This window comes from Somniosus microcephalus, chromosome 5, assembly GCF_052327205.1.
Source record: "Somniosus microcephalus isolate GS21.2 chromosome 5, FLI_Smic_1.0, whole genome shotgun sequence".
Taxonomy (NCBI): domain Eukaryota; kingdom Metazoa; phylum Chordata; class Chondrichthyes; order Squaliformes; family Somniosidae; genus Somniosus; species Somniosus microcephalus.
This window is the reverse complement of record NC_140991.1, coordinates 153378148-153402783: the sequence shown is the minus strand read 5'-3', so window position 1 is coordinate 153402783 and position 24636 is coordinate 153378148. Positions and strand designations below refer to the sequence as shown.

The 24636-nt window shown below is 45.8% G+C and overlaps 1 protein-coding gene across 1 annotated transcript in view; it reads right to left on the bottom strand.

Annotated features, from left to right (window-relative positions):
• Positions 1–24636, bottom strand: part of phf14 (PHD finger protein 14) — a 276564-nt gene that overhangs the window by 223391 nt on the left and 28537 nt on the right. Inside the window, exons 5-8 of the mRNA XM_085988375.1 lie at positions 14608–14878; positions 14147–14253; positions 9939–10034; positions 8254–8357 (exon numbers count right to left, since the gene is read on the bottom strand). Of these exons, the coding sequence (XP_085844501.1) occupies positions 8254–8357; positions 9939–10034; positions 14147–14253; positions 14608–14878 (578 nt within the window). The remainder of the gene's footprint in view (positions 1–8253; positions 8358–9938; positions 10035–14146; positions 14254–14607; positions 14879–24636) is intronic.

Sequence of the window (24636 nt, the reverse complement as noted above, 5' to 3'; positions counted from 1 at the left end):
ACCCTACGGGACAAATTTGTCTGTGGACTCCTGAGTGAAGGAACCCAGAAGAGGTTACTCTCAGAGAAAGAGCTGACGCTAGATAAGGCTTTCAGCGTGCCAGTATCGTACGAAGCAGCAGCAAAGGAAGAAGCGGAAATACAGCAAAAGCCACAGGAATACGGCACCCATGAAATGACACGGGGATTTGAAAAATGTTATCGCTGCGGCAGAACAACCCATGACCAGAAGGACTGCTGGTCCAAGGACAAAACATGCAGGCAATGCGGAAAGATGGGACACATTGCACGAGTTTGCAGGTCCGGGAAGAAGACTAACGACAACAAAAAGGCTACTAAGGAAAAGTACAGGAAAGTACAAAAGATGATGGACAGTAGTTCCGAAGACCAGAAGAGCGATAGTGAATCCGGGAACAAGAGACTAAGCTGTCTCAAACTACACAACGTAATCACAAAAGAGGATCACCGAACCATTTGGGCCACCCTCACGATAGCAGGGTCCCAAGTCAAAATGGAATTGGATACAGGATCAGCCCTGACCGTCATGAATCGACGAGACTACGAGCCGCTATTCTCACACATACCCTTGAAAGACACATCCATTGTCTTGAAGACATATACGGGGCAGAAAGTATACCCCAGAGGGAAAATAAGGGTGCCTGTCGAATACAACAACAAGGAAATACAGAAATTGTATCTGTACATACTGCAAGATGGTGGACCACCGTTATTGGGACGTGAATGGATCAGAAAGATAAGTTTAGACTGGCACTCCATTCAGGCACTGACTGTGGCTGGTAAAAAGGATGATGACGTCACACCTGGATGATTGTCAAAAATCTTGGCTAACGCTAAAGAGGTATTTCAACAAGAACTGGGAACTCTTAAAGGCGTAACCGCCTCGATAAAAATAGAAGAGAATGCAATTCCCAAGTTTTTCAAAGCAAGACCGGTACCATATGCAATTCGCCCAGCCGTCGAGGCAGAGCTGGAGAATCTGGAGAATGCAGGCGTGCTAACTAAGGTAGACTGGAGCGAGTGGGCGACACCCTTCGTTCCTGTCATGAATAAAACGTTAAACAATAAGTCTGAGGAGCCAAGGAAGGTTCGCATCTGTGGGGACTTCAAGGTGACTGTGAACCCAGTCATTCACACAGTACAGTATCCTCTTCCGAGGATAGAAGGTATTTTCGCCTCACTATCTGGAGGGAAACGTTTTACAAAAATTGACCTAGCGCAAGCATATTTGCAGATGGAGGTTGAAGAATCCTCTAGGAAATATCTCACGATAAACACTCACAAAGGTCTTTACCAGTATAATCGACTGGTATTCGGAGTTGCATCAGCTCCGGCTATATGGCAAAGAGCGATGGAACAAGTCCTGCAAGGGATTCCGGGGACTCAGTGTTACTTGGACCACATCATAGTGACAGGTGAAAATGACAGTGAACACCTTGCCAACCTAGAGCAGGTGCTCACTAGACTAAGAGAACATGGGCTACGAGCCAATCGACCCAAGTGCGAGTTTTTTAAGAAACAAATATCGTATTGTGGCCACGTGATTGATGAAGAGGGGTTACATAAGTCCCCTGACAAAATTGAAGCGGTAGTTAAGGCTCCAGCCCCTGAAAATGTGTCGCAACTGAGGTCATTCCTCGGATTGGTGAATTACTACCATAAGTTTTTGCCGAATTTGTCCACAATTCTGCACCCATTGAACGCCCTGCTACAAACTGGAGTAGCATGGAAATGGAGCGATGAATGTAAGTGGGCCTTTCAGAAGTGTAAAGCCTGATCACTTCAAGAGAAGTATTGGCTCACTACAACCCATCACTACTGATAAGACTGGCGTGTGATGATTCTCCCTACGGCGTTGGAGCGGTACTGTCACATAAATCCCTTGATGGTTCAGAGAGGCCGATAGCTTTTGCGTCACGCTCGTTAACTGCAGCCGAGCGTAACTACGCCCAGATTGACAGAGAGGCCCTCAGCCTGGTGTGGGGGGTGAAGAAGTTCAATCACTACCTGCAGAGACAGAAATTTACTCTACTAACTGATCATCAACCTCTTGTCTCCATTTTCAACCCTAAGAAGGGCGTCCCGATAATGACAGCACAACGGCTACAGAGGTGGTCCCTTTTCCTAGGGGCACACCAATATGACATCGAGTACAAAGGAACTAAACAGCATGGGAATGCTGATGGACTGTCGCGCCTGCCGTTGCCGACGGTGGAAGAAGCACCTGCAGTGGATCCTGTGGAGATATTCCACTCGACCATAGTCAAATGTCTACGTCTGACGAATGCAAACATAGAAAAGGAAACACGAAATGACCCGACACTCTCCAGGGTCTATGATTTAACGGTGAAGGGATGGCCAGCACATGGCGAACCACTGTTGCCAGCATTCTCGCCGAGAAGAGAACAGCTGTCAGTGTGCCGAGGAACCTTGATGTGTGGATCCAGAATAGTAATTCCACACAAATTGAAGGATAGAGTGCTCAATGAGCTTCATGAGGGTCATCTGGGAGGGGTAAAAATGAAGAACTTAGCCAGAGCATTTGTGTGGTGGCCGGGAATCGATAGAGAAATCGAAGAGATGACCAAGAGCTGTACAGGATGCCAGAAGGTCCAAAACGCCCCACCACAAGCCCTTCTACATCCATGGGAGTGGCCCTCATCTCCATGGCAAAGGGTACACATTGATTTTGCTGGTCCATTTATGGACTCGATGTTTTTAATTGCGGTGGATGCACCAAGTGGCCAGAGGTAATAAAAATGTCATCAACCACCACAGAAAAAACCATCACAGTCTTACGAACCATATTCGCCAGAAATGGGCTGCCTGAACAGATTTGCTCCGACAATGGACCACAGTTTGTGTCTGAAGAGTTCCGGAGGTTCTTAAAGAACAATGGTGTTAAGCATTACACATCCGCCCCATATCATCCAGCCACCAATGGATTAGCTGAGAGGTTCATTTAAACATTCAAGAAGGCTATCAAGGCAATGTGTAATGAAGACATACCCCTACAACACAAGGTGGATAACTTCTTGTTTGCCTACCGGAATGCGACACGTGCGGTTACCAACCAAACTCCAGCCATGATGTTCTTCAATCGAAGACTAAGATGCCGCTTGGATTTGGTTAAGCCAAACATCAGAAGAGATGTGGAGAACAGGCAGTTTCAGAATATGAATGAAAGGCCAACCAGGAGTTTTAAGATAGGTCAACCAGTTTTGGCCCGGGACTACCGCACAGAGAAATGGCAGCCAGGAACGATCTGCACACGGCAAGGACCTCTAATGTATACCGTGGACGTTGGAGAGAGCATTGTAAGACGCCGTGCTGACCAGATTCTAGAGTCACTGGAAAACGTCAAATCCACACCACGATCCGATACACCTGGTGATGAAACCGAAGTACCAATTGCATCTACCTCAGAATCGGTGATATTGGAAGCAGACGAACCAAACAACGACGTTGATCCCGAATCAACTTTGCCAGAAGAACCTGATACCCCAAAGAGACAGAATCAGGAAGCCTCCTCAAAGACTGAATTTATAATTGCTTAACTTCAGCTAATGTATATAGCAACTGTAATTGTAAATATGTTATTTAATTATTAATCGAATGTTATGTACTGTTTAGCTAAAATGGGAGGAATTGTAGTGTATGTACTTTGAAGAAGGAACTATATTCTGCAGCCCCTGTATACTGCAGTACCAGTAGTGACCACCCCGGTATATAAGCCTGTGTAGTAACTTTGTATAGTAGTTCCAGTTTTGTCTCCATTCAGTAAACACCTGTTATAACCAACTCCTGCAGACGGTGTCTCAATTACACACGGACGTTACACTTTTTCTAGCCAATTTATATGTCCTCTCCTTGGATCTTATGCTATCCCTAATTTCCCTTGTTAGCCATGGTTGAGTCACCTTTTTTGTTTTATTTTTATGCCAAACTGGGATGAACAAATTCTGTAGCTCATCCATTCGGTCTTTGAATGTTTGCCATTGCCTATCCACCGTCAACCCTTTGAGTGCCATTCCCCAATCAATCCTACCCAACTCGCTCCTTAGACCATCGTAGTTTCCTTTATTTAAATTGAGGACCCTTGTCTCTGAGTCAACTACTTCATTCTCCATCTTAATGAAGAATTCGATCATATTATGATCGCTCCGACCCAGGGGCCTCGTACAAGATTGCTAATTAATCCTTTCTCGCTACATAATACGCAGTCTAAGATGGCCTGATCTCTGGTTGGTCCCTCGACATATTGGTCCAGGAAACCATCCCGTAAACACTCCAGGAATTCCTCCTCCACAGGTACTCACGTTAGAGAGGCAGCCACAATTATGCACATTTTAAAGTAAAAACATTTTATTTTATAAAAAGGACAATGTTCCTGGATGTGGGCATCGTCATACTGAATGGATTTAACCAACTGTGTTAACTAGACAGACTCTTAGGCCGGAATTTTCCGGGGTGGTAGCAGGCACGATCACTGGCGGGTCGGGTGGGAAAGTTGTTATTTTTGACAGCGGGTTCATCCCGCCCTCACATGCCTTCCCCCCAGGCACATCAGTCATAGCAGAGCCGACCCGACCAGCAGCAGCGGGCGACCCAATTGAAATCATTATCAGGTAGTTTACAGGCACTTAAGAGCCTTTTTTCACTTACAATTTAAATTTCCCTGCATGGCCACGGGATTCACACAGCTCGGGAACCACATCCGTCAACCTGAGGCAGGAGTTCCTTTACCATTGCTCCAGCTGATTACTTGACAGCATCAAATGTACAGTAAAAGCTCCCACCTGACAGATGATTACTTTCCTCAGGCAGAAGCTATTGCTCAGTCCATTTCCAGCACAGATTCTGCAGGCTGCAAGTCTTTCCAACAAAGTCTCCATCCAGTGTCACCTCATTGGAAGAACACTCTCACCATTGACAGAATGGGTGTCATTTATACTGTCTCACCTTGGTCCTCAGAATCCGACCATGATAAGCCCAACACCAGTAGCACCAACAAGATCACCAACCTTAGAATCATAGAATGGTTACAGCACGGAAGGCGGCCATTCGGCCCATCTCGACTCTCAGCTAGTTCCACTCCCCTGCCCTTTCCCCGTAGCCCTGCAAATTTTTTTCCTTCAGATACTTATCCAACTCCCTTTTGAAAGATAAGATCGAGTCTGCCTCCACCACCCTTTCAGACAGTGCATTCCAGATCATAACCACGAGCTGCGTAAAAAGTTTTTTCTTACGTCGTCTTTGGTTCTTTTGCCAATAACCATAAATCTGTGTCCTCTGGTTCTCGACCCTTCTGCCAATGGGAGCAGTTTCTCTCTATCTACTCTGTCCAGATCCCTCATGATTTTGAACACCTCTATCAAATCTCCTCTCAATCTTCTCTGCTCCAAGGAGAAGAACCCCAGCGTCTCTAGTCTATCAACGTAACTGAAGTCCCTCATTCCTGGAATCATTCTCGTAAATCTTTTCTGCACCTTCTCCAAGGCCTTCACATCCTTCCTAAAGTGCGGTGCCCAGAATTGGACACACTACTCCAGTTGGGGCAGAACCAGTGTTTTATACAGGCTCATCATAATTTCTACACTTTTGTACTCTCTACCTCTATTTATGAAGCCCAGGATCCCATAAGCCTTTTTAACTGCTTTCTCAACCTGTCTTGCCACCTTCAACAATTTGTGCACACATTCCCCCAGGTCTCTCTGTTCGTGCACCCCCTTGAGGATTGTACCATTTAGTTTATGGGCTGGATTTTCATTCAGAAGTTGGGAAGGAGGCGGGACTACAACTTTCGGGTTTTAGTCCCGCCTCCATCGAGATGCGGCCAATCCACGCGATTTTCCCTTGATTGACCTTGTTGAGCTCACCCAGCAGGCTCAGCAGGCCAATTAAGGGCCATCCGGCAACAAGTAACGTCACAGACTGAAATTTCATCTGTCAAGACGTGTTGACAGATGAAATATCAGTGTTTCACAGCTGTTTGAACCTGTCAAACACTGACAGTCTTACTTTTAACCCGAGTCCTTCTACGCAGACTCAGTTAGAAATCTCGCCGGCACTGAAAGCTGAAGGCTGTCACTTTTGACAGCTCGTGGCCATTCTGCTTTCTGTGCCGGCTGAATGATGGACTCCCGAAGCCTAGAGGAAGGAAGGCTGTTAAGGTAAGTACAGGTAATTTAAACTTCTTTACACACTTCAGACACACCAAACACACTTACCTTTGCACTCATGCACCCATCACTCACCTGAACACTGACATCTCGACCCCTCCAAGTCCTTCAACCCGACGGCCCGCCTCCTCTAACCTGGCGTTGTTTGGAGCCATCGGGAATCCCACATGACACCCTTCAAAATAGGGATTAGGCTAAAATTTGCCTGTTAACTACCTGTTAACAGGCAGTTAATTGGCACTAATCCCTTCCCGCCTCGGGTCGGCAGGTCCCAGTGTGGGGCGGGTACCCGCCTCCTTTGAAACTTACATGGAGGCGGGTTTTGGGCGGGATGGTGTCGGGACCCCCGAATTCGTGATTTTTGCCCCCCACATGCCTAAAAGCCCACCTCACGGCACACTGACAATCGACCCCTATATGTCCTCTCCTCATTCTTTCTACCAAAATGTATCACTTCACTTTTCTGCGTTAAATTTTATACTCGTGTCCGCCCATTTCACCAGCCTGTCTATGTCTTTCTGAAGTCTATCACTCTAATCCTCACTTTTCACTAGACTTCCAAGTTTCGTGTCATCTGCAAATTTTGAAATTGTGCCCTGTACACCCAAGTCTAAGTCATTAATATATATCAAGAAAAGCAGTGGTCCTAGTACTGACCCCTGGGGAACACCATTGTATACCTTCCTCCAGTCCAAAAAACAACTGCTCACCACTCCTCTCTGTTTCCTGTCACTTAGCCAATTTTGTATCCATGCTGACACTGTCCCTTTTATTCCATGGGTTTCAACTTTGCTGGCAAGCCTAGTATGTGGCACTTTGTCGAACGCCTTTTGGAAATCCATGTACACTACATCAACTGCATTACCCTCATCAACCCCCTCTGTTATCTCATCAAAAAACCTTCTCCACAATCACTTGATGCTGCACAGGACAGAGGGCATCAGCACCCGACCACATTGCTGCCTGGGAGGCCAGGGATGGCCTCATCATGGCCAGATTTAGTTAACTTTATGCTGTACACTGGCTGCCACATGATGCGCCAGGTTGGCACCACGCCACACCAACACCATAAAGCATCCCTACAATGACCAAGCCATTCGTTTCACACTCATTCCCATTGCAGGGGTAACGTTATGTCTCACCATTCACTGAAACTCACTAAGCTACTTCCAAAGGTACACACAAATCAGTCCAAGACTGGAAAGTGTTGAAAATAAAGATTTTTATGTTTGACACTGTATTAACAGAAACTTTACATAAACATTGGATAAAACACCAAAGTGTGTTGTTAGTTGGTATAATTGCACTAAGGTGAGTATGAGGAGTGGCTAGTGAGATGGGGGTGTGATACTGTAGATAGAGAGGGGGATGGGTGGAGGTGCAAGGTATGTTGGTGTGAGTAACGATGTGCAGGACTAGGGTAGGGAAGGCAGAGTGATGGGGATGTGATGAGAGGCACAGCAGGATGAAGTTGAGTGTGGCTTTGTACTAACGTTTCCTGATCTAATGAGATCATTGAAATGTTTGTGGCACTGCACCCAGGTTCTCCTGCTTCCCTGCTTGTGACCTCTTCTGCAATCTGCAACCAGGCTGGCTTTGTCTGCTAGGGAGGTCTCTTCCACCCATCAAAAGGGAAGACCACCTCCCTACGTGCTGTGACTCTCTTCACAAGCAGATGGAGGGTGTCATCGGAGAACCTGGGTGCAGCCCTCTGCCTCTGTGCAGTCATTGTCAGTGTTTGCAGCCCTCCAATGCTGTAGTGCACCAACAGCACTACGTTAGATTAAACTTCAAATCTAATGTGGCCATGGTCCCTTTAAAGATGCTGGCTGAAAACACATCATGAATGACATCACCAGACCCACTCCAACTAATTGGGCCAGGTAGCACGCTGGGTGGGCTTAATAGGCCCCATTAAGGCAAGTTCATTTTCAACAGCGGGATGGAGACAGCGGCGGGGTCACAACCCGCCATGGACCCGCCCAGGTAGGCATAAATCCGGCCTTAATGTGGATGAGGAAGCTTAAAAAACTGATCAACGTTTTTGTCATTACCTGTATAATACTGCTGGAGGTGCTAATGATTTCAAAGTTCCTCCATCCTTCTTACTTGGTCGTCGTTCCTTGGGAGTACGCAAGATCACAGGGAAATTCAATTTCTGTTAATTTAGAGATATTTTTAGAAAACAGAATATATGATAAGAGCAAAAATAGTATATAATCACAAAACTGAGCACTGTAGCAGGAAGCTTAATATTCTCCTTAGCAATATAAATATATATTTTTTAAATGTACTAAATTTTAAATTCTGGAGAGCACTAGGGTTTTAAATCAATTTTAAAACAACAGTTTACATAAAAACGACATATAAAAGCTTTACAGAACAATGGTTTCCACAAGTTTTGAAAGTGACAGACAAGGACAAGTTACTTTACGTGAGGAAAAACGCCATCCTTGACAAAAGAATATTGAAGTAGTTTATTTTCCACAGCATCCAGATACATTGGTGCTCCATAGGTTAATTAGAAAAATTATCTTATTGGACCAAACTCCCCATAAAACAGACAAGATTCTCTTTGGGTTTCCACTAATCTGCAGCATGCTCGCTTCCCAGACAGCAACCATCTATCAAAGTCATTTCACAGTGGCCCTGTGGGCCTGCATCTGTTCAGCCAACTGGAAAAAAGTGTCATGCAAGCTGTGTAAATGAATCCTGCTGTTGCCGGTTTTACTGCATGCAGTTGGAAATATATTAGCAGGTCTCGTTGCCATTGTGCTTTGTTATTTTCTGACTTGGCATAAGGTACCAAAACTAAGATATTGCAGTTGATAAGCAAAGTCCATTTTAAGCATTGCAGTTGGGATCCAATTGCATTAGCTTTCCAGTTTCACAAGGCAATCACAGTGCCATTTAGGTTAGTCTATCCAAGAGTTTATTTAACCTTATTGACAACAAAAATGCATACACTGTTCTCGCTAAGACTGTAAGGTGCTACCCCCCACCCCCACCAAATAAAACCACCATTTAAAAATACACAGGATAAAACATTTTATTGCAAGGAGCTGTTTATACTTCATCATCTGTGATTTATCTATTCTGCATACACTTTCGTAATTATGTTTTAACATCCTATTTTGATTTATTTATTAGCATATTATCTTGTATGCATTGATAGTAATTCTAATTAATTCATTCACCCCTCCCAAAAAATATCTTTAATAATAATAAGCTGTGAAAAGGAATCCCTTTCTCCCCAAAAGAAATGATAACCACGCTACCAAATTAGAATTGTATATTAAGGCACAACTGTCTGTTACTAATGAAAATGCTGAGTAGAATTTAATCAGTATTCATTTTTTCCAAGAAGCTGCCTTTGTTAATCAAAACAAGATGGCTAAAATTAGCAGATCTTCATTTAGCTTACAATACATGAGTTCTTGCCAGCTTTGTAATACTGTACAATTGAAAAACGAAATGTGGTAGGGCAGTCAGGTCAATCACACGACAGGTCAGTTACTGTAAATGGAAAGAAATAAGTACATTCTGCAAAGATAGGTATTATAACTTCCAAACAAACCCACAAGAACCTTACAGGTGGGCTGCATGACTAAGTTTATTTCAATCAGAAATCATTGCCCCTAGGGTGCTGTTGATCAAATAGAATTTTTTTCAGGCACTAAATTGTGAGGAGGGAGCAACACAGGCTGAAGCAGCCACACAGCAGATTGCATCTACTAACCTGCCCAACAATGTTACTGAGTGTACTCCACAGCGTTTGCCCTTCTCGACGTAATTTACCATTCATATTTCTCAGGTTTTCTAGAGATTCAAACAACTGGATAACAGAGGAAATGTATGTAAGTAAGGAAAATGAAGTGTAAGAGACTAAAACAACAAAAACCTACATTTATCATTCTAGGCCTGCTTTTTTGTTTTACTGTCTATAGGAGGCGCTCTAAACTTACAAGTGCACAATGTCTTGGAAAGCAGTAAACACAGGCAAGCTGTTCCTTAAAAAAAACAGTACAGTAAATCCCTCCAGTCAGCAGTAGCATTGGAAAAAAACAAAAATGTGCTGCTGGCCAGGGCAACTTTGAAATTATACAAAAATAACAATGAGGGATTCATTAGGAGAAATCAATCAATTGTAATTCTATACCACACTGATGTGCAAATGGGACACTTTTTTTTTTAAAGAAGTCAGGTGTGCAGCTTATAAACTCCACTCCTGCAATGATCAAATGCCTGTCAATGTTACCATAGAGTAACACCTGTGTACTGATGCCAGCATGCAATGCATTTAGTAATGGTTTGGGTGGTAAAACAGCAAGATGAGTTCCTAGTAACATGGTAGGAAAAGAGAAGCTGCCCATGAGAAAAACATGTCGCTGGTGGAAACAGAAAGACACACTGGCAAGAAGACTTCACAAGGAAAAGCATTTTCAGGGTAGAAACATGTAGAGATGGGAGGTATTTCTATGAGCTAATCAACTACAAAGTTTGCTTAGAATTTAGTGTTGCTTTTAAGTGTAACGTATATTAAGTACATTAAGTATGCCTATAATTATGTGATAGAGAACTGTGACAGACTGGAAGTGCACACACAAATGTTTCAGAGATAGATAGAAATTTTACTAGGGAGGAAGCCAGTTCTGGTGCTTGTGTGCCTTTAAAAGGCTTCCCCTAAGTTCGCACAGATGTTTCTGGCCGGTTTAGCTACTTTCACCAGTTTTACACCAATGTTTGTGCCAATAAGGGAACTTCTGTGCATTTCCTTCTAGAGACCAGTGGCAGATTTTCTTTAAAAAAGGTGCAACAACATTATCATATCAAGGAAATTCTAGGCCAATATGTTAGGCAAGTGACATAAGCAAGAACTTCCAGCTTCTCCACTACTACATACAGATATATATGTAATCAATCTTTGCCCATTCAGACCTTCCTTTTAATCACACTTAACATTACCATTTTACTAGCATTTTTGATTTGTGCATTACTCAAAAATGTGTCAAGTTTTAAGGCCAATCATTCGCAAGAAGCTGTTGGATTACAAATGTTCAATGAAAAATATTTAAATTATCTAGCATTGAAAACAATATGAAGTCCTAAATAGATAGATTTAACTTGTTTATTAATAAATTATTGATATCAAAGAGTCATTATGTAGATTTAAGTAATCCATGGAGTGATACCACAGTTTACTTAGCTTTTAGGATCTTTCCCATTTTATGCTTATTCAGCTCTGAAGCAATCACAACTAGCATAGGCTTGCTGTCTCACACTGACAACATAATTACAGATGTATATAGGGATAAACCGTTATACTTATTGGGCCTGAATTTGCGGTCGGAGGCTTCCTGCGGGTGGATGCCTCCGAACCGCAATAAATCTACGCACCTACCTGATAGTGCTGGATCCACAGAGACTCGCGCTCCTGGGCCTCTACGTGTAGGCCTGTGTAAAGGCCCACATATCCCAGGAGCGCATGTGGTTCACGTGGGTCAGCCCAACCAATCAGAAAGGGGATTCCCATTACGCTTTTGGGGATTCCATTTATGTACAGAACCCCCATAAGCTTAATAAGAGTCACCCAAAAAACACATGTAGACAACCTTAAAATTAAAAAAAATTACATGTTTAAAATTAATTAAAATATAATTTCATTAAACATTTAAAACAAAAATGTAATTTAAAAATATTTTTAAAACTTTAAGGGGCCAAAAATAAACTTATTTTACAGGTTTTTGAATGTTAATGATTTAAAAAATATTTTAACTTATTTTCACCCTTACGCTGGTAAAAGTAGATCTTACGCCTGCTTTTACCAGGTGTAAGAGTTTCATGGGGATCCGCTGGGCAAGAGTTGGGCTCCCGCCAGCGAATGTCCATTTCCTGCGCATGCTGAGGATCCGTCAAGAAGATTGTTGACAGATGGTAAGCACCGGGTTTTCGCGCAGGCGCAGCCCATGCGTAAACCCGGAACTTGCGAGGCAGTTGCCTCGCGGTGCGCACGCAGTCATAGGCAATGGAAAATCCAGGCCATTATGATTTTATTTCCTAGTACTATTTGATCTGAAGATATTCAAGTTTTCACAGCAAAGGTCAACTTTAGGAGCATGATTCGAGAACTCATGAAACCGACCTCAGCTCTTTGTCCCTAGGAGTCTGCCAGAGATCAGTTAAAAGCGTAGGTAAAACATGCAATTCTAATTTCAACCTCGGACTTCAAAACTATTTCTTCAAAGCAGCTGGTTGTAAGTATGGGAGAGCGTACATTTTTTACCCCCCAAAGACAGACCTCCTTTCATTCCATCAAACATTAAAAAGTCATGTAGGAAACCTGAATTACAGCTGTTGTTAAATCAACTAGGCCAATTAAAAAAAATAATCACAGTGCTTTTGGCAATAGTTAGCTCTGCAATTTTTAAATACACCCGACTTCATTTAATTAGCATGAATTTCAGGTATATTGTACACAATTAAGTGCAAGCCACCATTTTAATGTTTCCCAGTGCAGAGGTGGAATGTAGGCATTATCTTATGTCGATGTTTCTGCTTGGTACAGAAAAAAAATCAAATCAATAACATATTCAAAGGAATATTCATATAGAAGGAATCACCTACCGAGATCATGTACATGATCATGACAATGTCAGGAATCAAAGTTAGGCTGAAGAATTTGTTGCAGTTTTATGTGCATGATATACATTTGTGCATGTTAGTATTACAAAATAAGAGCAAAAATCACCATCATTAAGAGTAGAGGGATTTCACCCAATTTAGAAAAAGGGATCAACAAGGCAGTACTTCGTATTAAAACATTACATTTTACTATTAAATCCTATCCCAGAATTGTGCAGCACGGTTTATCCAGTTTTCAGGAATAATTACAACACATAATGCTACTGCACAATTAAAATTTACTAACTTAGTAATATAACTTCTCAAATGTTCAGATTAAAACTAACAAACACTAAAAATAACCTTAGTACAAGACATTCCAGCTGATGTGAAGTGATGTGCAACATTTGGCAAACTCCATCAAGCTGCACTTGTCACTTGAATGCCACACAGCTGTGATATCTTGAAGAACAAAAAAAAAGGAAATTAGAAGTGTAAAATGTAAATACAAGTTAATGCTGTTGTGGAGGCATTTCATTCAAATCTGCATTAAAGTTGAGCTGGTGACAGTGCTTGCCGATTGCTCTACACTGAGCAGATTACTAAAGGTCCTCTCATACTGCCTCTTGTATAATAGGATTTATGTTTTTGTTATTGCCAGGTTTTGAGTAACAACAGTCCTTATGATGTCATTAGGCCACAAAGGCAATAGTTATGTGAAATGATCTATCAGCTCTTTAATTACACATTATACTACAGTGGTAGTAAATTTTCAGTTGGAAGCTGCGCAAATTTAGAATGACTTCCATGTGTTGGATTTTCTTCCATTGTTTCAACAAATGCTCATGTTGATTTGAAGAATTATAGTACATATTCAGGGGTTAAAATTAAGGGGGAGAAGGGGGCTAGAAAACAAAATGCTCTCAAGCTCAGCAGCCATCTAACTTACCAAACTGGTCTTTCATAGAGTTCAAATTAACCTCTCACTCAAATCTTAACTTGAAAATATCAGTGTGTATTGAAGGCACTTTGCAGTGTATTTTGTTTCTCGCTCCCCTCCCCACCCCACCCCATCTTACCTCATTAAAAAATAATGCTCCAACATGGTAATTCCCTACAAAGGATCCCTGAATACAGAGACTCAGTAAACACTTTACTGTACAGAGATTGTTTCCCCTTTCTGACCTACCTGATATATGTACAATGATTATGATTCCCTCCCAGGGTCACTCCATCCTCTGATAACAATATGGTTTCTATATACACACAAAACACATTCAATATAATACAAGTATAGCAGACACTTAAACATGAACTTAACCGTACCTTATTATATTCTACATGAAGTAATTCCTGCTCATTTTGAAGTTTATCCTTTAAGTTCTTTTGTTCACAAATGTTTTCCTGTATCTGCATCATCCGCATGTTCCTCTCTGCAAAAAGAACCATTGGGATTGAGACTGGGATATTAATAAAATGTCAGCCAAATAAACTAGTTTAACACTTCACACAGCAATAGTTAACAAGCATGTAAAATAATATTAAAATGCAGCCCACAGCTTAATTTTTTTGACATAGTGGGCCAATTTACATATGTACCTTTAGTAAATAACCACAAAATTAAGACTGATGAATTTTAGCCCCTGCCTTTGTTCATGGGTAGTGAAGTGTTTCTGGCATTAAAAAAAGTAGCATTACATGGAATTTTACTCCAAGAATCAGTGAAGAATTTAATTTTCAAGAGAATTACTTTCAATCCCTGTTGTTTTTTGTGTTTGTTTCCATACCAAGATAATAATTCACAAAGTCAGCAGTCAAGGCTGGCTGCTTGTGCTTTCTCCTGCCATCTACACTGGAGCTGGTATCTAGAGTGTCTACAGGGAAAATGTCGGTGCTAATTCCCATCAGTTCAGCTTTCCGCATAAGCTTGCGTATCACTGAGGCGCTGCTGGTGAGTGGTCGTGGCAGCTTTTCCCTGGGAACCCATGCGTTGGGTTTGGTGCTGCGAGCTAACTCCACTTTAGCACGATATTGCTGCAGTCTTGTCGTAATGCGGGCCTAAACATAAAGCAAAATGTTAAATATGAATAATACTAAATTGAACATGAAAGCATGTTTTACATTCAAATTATAATAAAATTATTGTTAAGAACACAACAGGTATTAGTTGGCAGCACTTAATTTATGACAAAACAAACAGACCATCAAAATAGTTCAACAAGAAAAATACCCAGTGTTACCACCAAAAAATATTGGCACTACATATGGTTTGTCAGCTTCATTATAGCAACACTTAAGAAGTTTACATTTTTAAGTCAAAATAAAAAGAAAATTATTATAGTTCCTCAACTTTTATCAATTATTTTGTTAACTTAAAATAATGTGTGATATAGTGCAGTATAATGTGTGATATAGTACTATAGTATAGTATAATGTATGAATTTGCCTCATTTTATATGCTTCTTAACCTGAAATACATAAAGAGTTTGAGGAGTTTAATCATCTTTGTTCATATTTTTATTATATACTGGTTAACGGGTGGTCTGTCCCCCTACCCCTCTGGCATCTTCGCCTCCTTTGAGCATCTTGCCTCATTCCACCCCTCTCGCTTCTCATTTAAAATCCTCATTCCCTACCACCCACCCACGTACCATGCTAATTTTCTCAACGAGATATCTTCACTGCTTTCCTCCCTCAGCCTCGGCACCAAGCAACTTCTCATCCTTGGTGAATTCAACCTCCATCTCAACTCATCATGCTTTCTCTCCTCGAAGTTCACTGCCCTCCTATACTCCCTTAATCTCTCCCTCCATATAAACTCCCCTACCCATATTCACGGCCACCCATTTGACCCTGCCATCTCACATGGCCTCGCTTTTCCCATCGTATCAATCAGATAAGGCAATCCCTGATCACAACCTTGTATCGGTCTCTACCTCCTCCCAGCCCTACTTCTTTCTGTGGGATTGCCCCTGGAAAAAACTCATCTCCCAATTCAATTACAATTGCACTTTCAAAATCCCAACTGTCTAGCCTTTGGCCCTCACCACGACATTTCTGCAGCTACCGATCTGCTCAACCATACCTCACCTCCAACCTCTGATGCCCTAGTCTCTATTAAAACAATTACTCTCTCACCCACTCTGGCTGCTCCCCTGGTACAGCCCTCATCTCTGCTCCCTTAAGTCCAAGGGACACAGACTTGAACGTATATGGCAGACAACTGGTTTAGTCATTCATCACCAGACCTGGCTGGACCACAGAAAGCACTATCGGGTCCTGCTCTCCTCTGCCAAAACTGCTCACTACATCAGGATCATCCTGGAATGCAAAGATAACCCCCGGGTTCTTTTCTGTACTGCTAGCCGTCTTCTTAAACTCCTCTCCCATCACCTCCACCCTCACCTCCAACAAGTGCGAGGAGCTCATGGACTTCTTTGTCACCAAGATGGAGACCATTCGTTCAGCTGCCTCTGCCGCTTCCCTCTCTTCCCCTAGCCACTGGGCCAAGCTTCCTCTAAGGTTCCCCCAACCCTAGCCCTGAACTCGCACCTTTCTCTAGTTGCTCTCCTATCTTCCTCATGCCCTTTGAGCTCATCTTGCCCATGAGACCCACCTTCTACTCCCTCGACCCTATTCCCACTAAACTACTCCCTTCCGGGTCATCAAGTTAGCCAATATTGTTAGTGATTCTCTCCTCAGGTACTGTTCATCTTCCCTCAAATCTGCCGCCATTATCCCTCTCCTAAAATAAAACAATCCTTGACCCCTCTTGTCCTTGCAAACTACCGCCCCATCTCCAACCTCCCTTTCCTTTCCAAAGTCCTCGAACATGTTGCCTCCAAAATCCGTGCCCAACTTTTCCGGAACTCCACGTTCGAAACCCTCCAATCAGGTTTCCGCCCCTGCCACAGGCAATAGATTGGGAGAAGGGGAAGTGCAACGAGACCTGGGCGTCCTTGTGCACCAGTCGCTGAAGGTAAGCATGCAGGTGCAGCAGGCGGTTAAGAAGGCAAATGATATGTTGGCCTTCGTAGCGAGAGGGTTTGAGTACAGGAACAAGGATGTCTTGCTGCAGTTGTACAGGGCCTTGGTGAGACCACATCTGGAGTATTGTGTGCAGTTTTGGTCGCCTTATCTGAGGAAGGATGTTGTTGCCATGGAGGGAGTTCAGCGAAGATTCACCAGGCTGATACCTGGGATGGCAGGAATGACGAATGAGGAGCGATTGGGTCGATTGGGCTTGTACTCGCTGGAGTTTAGAAAAATGAGAGGTGATCTCATTGAAACTTATAAAATTCTGACAGGACTGGACAGACTAGATGCAGGAAGGATGTTCCCGATGGTCGGGGAGTCCAGAACCAGGGGACACAGTCTAAGGATAAAGGGTAGGCCATTTAGGACAGAAATGAGGAAGAATTTCTTCACCCAGAGAGTGGTGAACCTGTGGAACTCTCTACCACAGAAGGCAGTGGGGGCCAGTTCATTAAATATATTCAAGAAGGAGTTGGATATATTTCTTAAGGCTAAAGGGATCAAGGGGTATGGGGAGAATGCAGGGACAGGGTACTGAATTTGGATGATCAGCCATGATCTCATTGAATGGCAGAGCAGACTCGAGGGGCCAAATGGCCTACTCCTGCTCCTATCTTCTATGTTTCTATGTGTAGCCTGCTCTCTGGTTTGCTCCAGAACGTGCTGTTCAAAGAAACTATCCCGAAAACATTCTATGAACTCCTCATCTAGGCTACCTTTGCCCATCTGATTTTTCCAGTCTATATGTAGATTAAAGTCCCCCATGATTATTGCCATACATTTCTGACAAGCTCCCATTATTTCTTCCTTTATACTCCATCCTACCGTGTGGTTACTGTGAGGGGGCCTGTACACCACTCCCACAAGTGACTTCTTGCCTTTATCATTTTTCATCTTAACACGCAGGTGCAGCAAGCAATTAGGAAAGCAAATGGTATGTTAGTCTTTATTACAAAAGGATTGGAGTATAAGAGTAAAGGGCCTAGAAATTCGGTTTTGGCGCAGCGAGGGCTTTAGCGCCGGAAGTTAGTGCCGGCGCTAAGTCCCCCTGCGCGCGCCAAAAATTCAGTAGCGCCGCGCCCAAACGGCTGCCGGCGCTACTGAGGGGTCTCAGCGCCTCAAAACTGGCGCCACGCGCCGCATTGCGGCGCTATTCCGGCGCTGCGGCGCCCGCTGTGGTGCGGCAGGCTCGGGAAGTGCAGGCCTCCTCCGTCCGTTAAGGAGGAGCTGCCTGCACCCGGCCGCGGCCCGCGATAATCTTTATAAAAGTGAGCCCGGCACCTCGGACAAGTGCCGGGCTTGCTTCTGTTCCGCGGGGGGGGGCGGGGGGGGGGGGGGGGGAGTCCGGGGAGGGAGCTGCGGCCAGGCGGCCGTCCGCCGCGGGGCCTTTAATGCGCCGGCGCAAAGTTCTGTAAGGCACCTCTGCCAGAACGTTGTTTGCGGCTGCCACGGGCGAGGCGGCCGCAACTCAATTTCCGAGTTCGGGCGGGTTACCATGGCAACCGGGACGCTGCGCACACCGATGACGTCATCGGTGCCGGCGCAGCGCTACCGGCCTAACGCCGATTTAGGGCCCCTGTCAATTTCTAAACTGGCCATAACTTCGGCGCTAGGCCCTCTAGCGCCTCAAAAGCGGCGCTAAGGCCAGTGAATTTCTAGGCCAAGATGTCTTACTGCAATTATATAGGGCCTTGGTGAGACCACACCTGGAGTATTGTGTACAGTTTTGGTCTCCTTACTTAAGGAAGGATATACTTGCCTTAGAGGGAGTGCAACAAATGTTCACTAGACTGATTCCTGGGATGGGGGGATTGTCCTATGAGGAGCGATTGAGTAGACTAAGCCTATATTCCCAGGAATTTTGAAGAATGAGAGGTGATGTCATTGAAACATACAAAATTCTTAGAAGGCTTGACAGGATAGATGCTGGGAAGATGTTTCCCCTGGCTGGAGAGTCTAGAACCAGGGGTCACAGTCTCAGAATAAGGGGTCGGCCATTTAGGACTGAGATGAGGAGAAATTCCTTCACTCAGAGGGTTGTGAATCTTTGGAATTCTCTGCCCCAGAGGGCTGTGGAGGCTCAGTCATTGAGTATAATCAAGGCTGAGACAGATAGATTTTTGGACTCATGGGGAATCAAGGGATATGGGGATCGGGCGGGAAGGTGGAGATGAGGTACAAGATCAGCCATGATCTTATTGAATGGCGGAGCAGTCTTGAAGGGCCGAATGGCCTGCTCCTACTCCTATTTCCTATGTTCTTAAGAAAGCTGTTTGCTATAGCCTGCTGCACCACGACAAATACACAGAGGATTTCAGTTACGTGGAGAGACTGGAGAAGCTGGGATTGTTCTCCTTGGAGCAGAGAAGGTGCAGCGGAGATTTAATAGAGGTGTTCAAAACATGGAGGGTTTTGATAGAGTAAATAGGAGCATGGGAACAGGAGGAGGCCATTCAGCCCCTCCAGCCTGTTCCAACATTCAATGAGATCATGGCCGATCTGTGTCTTAACTCCACCCACCTGCCTTGGCTCCATATCCCTTTGCTCCCTTGTCCAGCAAAAATCTATCACTCTCGGATTTAAAATGATTAATTGAGCTGGCATCGACTGCTTTCTGTGGGAGAGGGTTCCACACTTCTACCACCCTTTGTGTGAAGAAGTGTTTCCCAACTTCTCTCCTGAATGGCCTGGCTCTGATTTTAAGGTGATGTCCCCTTGTCCTCGACTGCCCCACCGGCGGAAAAAGTTTCTCTCTATCTACTCTACCAATTCCTTTCAAAATCCTCAATCACTCCTTAACCTTCTAGATTCCAGGAAACACAAGCCTAGTTTATGTAATCTCTCCCTCATAATCTAACCCTTGGAGATCGGGTAACATTCTGGTGAATCTGCGCTGCACTCCTTCCAGGGCCAATATATCCTTTCTGATGTGCGGTGCCCAGAACTGTACACAGTGCTCCAGGGAGTTCTTGGAAGTTAATGTGCGTAGGTCCCTGAAGGTGGCGGGACATATTGAGAGAGTGGTTAACAAAGCATATGGGATCTTGGGCTTCATAAATAGAGGTATTGAGTACAAAAGTAGAGAAGGTATGCTGAACCTTTATAAAGCGCTGGTTAGGCCACAACTGGAGTATTGCATCCAGTTCTGGTCACCACACTTTAGGAAGGACGTGAAGGCCCTTGAGAGGGTGCAGAGGAGATTTACCAGAATGGTTCTGGGGATGGGGGATCTCAGCTACAAGGAAAGGTTGGAGAAGCTGGATTTGTTTTTATTAGAGCAAAGGAGGTTGAGGGCTGATTTGATAAGAGGTGTACAAGATTATGACGGGTTTGGATAGGCTAGACGGGGAAAGGCTGTGCCCATGAGTTGATGGTACAAGGACTAGGGGACACAGATTTAAGGTTTTGGGCAAGAGATACAGGTTGGATGTGAGGAAAAACTTTTTTACGCAGCGAGTGGTGAGGACCTGGAACTCACTGCCGACGGAAGTGGTGGAAGCGGACACACTCAATGTTTTCAAGGGGAGACTGGATAGACACTTGAGGGAAATAAACTTGCAGGGTTACGGGGATAGAGCGGGGGAATGGGATTGACTGGATTGCTCTACAGAGAGCCGGCACGGACTCGATGGGCTGAATGGCCTCCTTCTGTGCCGTTATGACTCTATGGGCTGGATTTTGCTGCGGGGGCGGGTTGGGGTCGTGTTCCCCGCATTTCGTGTTTCCCACACGAATCCTGAACGATGTGGGAAATTGATGCAATTTTGATTTTATAGCCCAATTGATTCCCCACGTGTGGGAACCCCTAGCCGGAGAGCTTTTCAGGTGGGAAGCTCGCCTCCGATGACATCATCGCTGCTGCTTCATTTAAGGGCTTCCACAAGCCTTGCTCACTTCAGCAGACTGCCAAGCTTCTGGCCCTGGCAGCTGCTGCTACCATCATCAATCATGGCGACACATCGGAGTAAGGCATCCCCCAGATTTGACGAGGCAGCCCTCCAGGCATTGGTGGAGGGAGCGACAGAGAGCAGGGAGGTGCTCTTCCCCTCCTCGGGGAGGAAGAAGCCACCCCAGCAAACCAAGGCTGTGTGGCTGAGGGTGGCAGATCAGGTGAACGCCAGCTCGAATACCAGCAGAACATGGATCCAGTGTCGGAAACGCTTCCATGACCTTCTGCGCACTGGAAAAGTGAGTATGATGTTCCCATCACTCTTAATCTGATCCCCATTGCCTTTCCTCACCAGCTCTCAGCTTTACCAATCTCTTCCTCCACATCCCACTTGACACTGACATCCATGCACCCTTTCCCACTCCCTCTCTCTCTATGGTCACATTCACCTAACTAATGGACTATGCAGCCCTCACACTCCCTATCACTGTCATGCTATGAAAACAACTTACATCACATAGGGAGGGCCCTTGGTCTTGCCATCTCACTCCATCTTTCTCTCCTTCTAAGCATCTATGCCATCGATTCTCTACACTCACTCCTTCATTCTCGCTCAAACTCCACTTGTCTCCCCCATTGCAGGAAAAGAGAGCTCACAACAGAAGAGAGCGAGCCAGGACAGGGGGAGCGGCAGCCTCCTTAGCCCAGCTGACCCCATGGGAGGAGGCGATCCTGAAGATCGTCGGCATCCAGGACGACACACAAGTGGGGGACGGAGAGACCGGTGCAGCAGAACAAGCTGGTGACAGAAGAGTTTTCCAACTCTCTCAATTGCATTGCATGACTCGCTGATAATGACTTGGAAGCTCTAGCAGATGGACCTCTGATCATCTGCAATAAGCACTGTGCAGGTAACCCTGGCCTCTCATCTCTGACACTTTCCTTTACTCCCCCACAGGACCATCGCAAGCTCCCGTCTCCAGGACGCAGGAGGAGGTTCAGCCTCAGCATCCAGACTCCTCAGAGGAAGCTGCAACCTCTGAGGGCGCAGCGTCAGCAGAAGGCAACGCACCCAGCACCAGCGCAGACACTCACACCTCGGTGGGACCTTCGGGACATAGAGTAGTGTTGTCACCTGGTGTATCACAAGTGAGCCTCAGCAGATGGTGGAGACAGGGACAGCAGTGGAGAGTCCTAGTCGGAGGGCGCAGCACTCTCCCAGCTCGGCTCAGCTGCATGTCGACCCTCTGCCGTCCATCCACAGTATCAGCGGTGATGGCACTCCAGGAAAATATGCAGGAGTCTCTGGCAGGTTTTGTCTCCAGGGTTGCTGCGAGTGTGGAGCGAATGGAGGAGTCCGTCGCTAACATGAGCAGAGCCTTTGTGGAGTCATTGGCGCATCAACGCATTACCACGGAAAGGATGGCAACCTCCGTGGAAAGGCTGGCTACGGCCATGGAGGAGATAAGTCGCGCGAGTGTTGAAAACATGGTGAGTGTTCAGACTAGACTGACATCTCTGGAGGAGCGATTGGCAGCTATTGAACAGAGAAACCAGACCTTCATGGCAGTCCCTCTGAGAAGGACTGCCAGTCCCGACACGGGTCCCCATGGTTCCCCTGATGTGCAGCAAGGTGCTCTCTCGCCACTTGCAAGCGCTGAGGGGGACCTGACCCATGAGAGGGATGATGGTGGCAGAGAACAAGGAGGTGGGGGCTCCTCTCCAAGCGCTCAAACTTCCATGCCACTGACAAGTCCTCGGTCAGAGCCCCACCTGAGTCAGCACCCAAGTGAGATCGGCGTCTCAACCCCTGCACAGCCGCAGGAGCAGCAGACTGTTGCGCAGCCCTTACAGGCTCGCAACCCCAGAGGACGCCCGCCAAAGGTGTCCAGACAGGAGCAGCAAGGAAGTGAGCAAGGGGCCTCCACATCTGCTGATGCCACTGGGGAACCACTACGTAGGAGCATGCGTAAGAGAAAGAAACTGCACAAATAGTCACAAGGGTAGTCACTTGGGTGGAATTTAATGTGTTATGGTTGAAAGCCATCAGAATAATGGTAATAAATCATCTGTTGGCTACTGCTGTAGTTGTGGCGTGTGTCATTTCGCGAATGGGACTTTCACTTTGAGGTCAGTATGGTGGTCACATCGCTAGAAGTCAGCTGGTTCCTGGCTATTGTCAGTGCTCAGGTAAAAGGATGCGAGGCAATAGTCCCTCATGGGCGAGGCTCAGCAAATCTGCCCAATATGAGCGCGTTCCTTGCATGCCGGCCACCAATGTTCTCGCGCACTGCTGCCGCTGGTTGATGAGCCTCTGCAAGATGTTCGTCTTCGCTCTCCTCCTCCCCCTCCTCCTCCTCCTCATCTGAGGAGGATGTGTCAGGAGCCACTTGGTCCTCGGCCATCTGCAAGCCACAACGCTGTGCCATGTTGTGAAGCACACAGCAAACCACAACGATTCTGGAGACCCTGGCTGCTGAGTATTGCAGGGCTCCACCTGATCTATCCAGGCATCTGAAGCGCATCTTCAGCAGACCAATGGTCTGCTCGATCATGGCTCTGGTGGAAAGGTGGCTGGAGTTGTAGTTCTCCTCAGCTGCGTTGGCTGACCTCCTCAGCGGCGTCAATAGCCACGTCCTCAAGGGATAGCCCTCGTCTCCAAGTAGCCATCTGTTAAGTTGGTGTGGCGGACTGAATAGCGGAGGCACAGTAGACTGGCGCAGTATGAAGGAGTCATGGCAACTGCCAGGGTACTTGGCACAAACATGCAAAATTTCCTTCTTGTGGTCACACACCAGCTGAACGTTGAGGGAGTGGAAGCCCTTGCGGTTGACAAAAATACCAGGATTGCGATGGGGAGCCTTAAGGGCCACATGTGTGCAATCAACGATGCCCTGCACCCTTGGAAAGCCTGCAAAATTAGCAAATCCAACCGCTCTCGCCATGACACTTGCTCGATCCTTGGTGAAATGGATGTGATTGTGCGCGATGGCAAAGAGGGCATCGGTTACCCGCTTGATGCAGGTGTGTGCGGCCGCCTGGGAGATGCCACTGATGTCTGCCGCTGATTCCTGGAATGAGCCTGAGGCAAAAACGTTGAGTGCGATGGTGACTTTGACGGCCACTGATAAGGGGTGTCCAGCTGCTCCTCTGGGCTCCAGGTCTTGCTGCAGCATTGCGCAGATGTCAGCCACTATCTCTCGCGAAAGTCGGAGCCGCCTTTGGCACTGCTGCTCAGACATGTTGAGGTAGCTGACCCTGCGTCTGTAGACCCTGTTTGGGGGGTATCTCCTGCGCCGACGGCCTTCCATGCGCTGGCCCCTTCTGGCCTGTGCATCCTCAGGTGGGGCAGCAGCAGCTTGGCGCAACTGTTGTTGCTGCTGCTGTTGGGCGGCCTCATGTAATATCCAGAAGGGCAGGACAAAAATGGCTCCCATGCTTCTGGTAGATGCCTCAGTTGAGGAAGCGCTCAGTGAAGGTGGCGAAAGAGGTTTCCCAGGAGGTCACACTGGAGATGGTTGTCAGGCTGCAAACTTCCAGAGCTGTGGGTATGTATGCCTTCTGAAAGATCCCCCAGACCTGAGAGAGCAAAGTTATGCCACCTGCAATTAAAGCCTGTTCAAATCTGCCATTTAATGGTTGAGCTGCAGCTGCTACTCCGCAAGCCAGTTGTGCTCCCGCCACGTTTCAGATGTGTGTTTCCCACCAGGCGTGTTTCACGTGGGACAACGATTAAATTGGGATTATAGAGCCAATTGAGGGCTTGTTAAGGGCCTTAAGGGCCTATCCCGCCTCCTGGAGGCGGGACGGAGTCGGGACCAGCAGACACGAATTTAGGAAAATTGCGTGGAGGTGGGATGGAGGCGGGTTTGGGCCCGCACGCCAGTTTTGC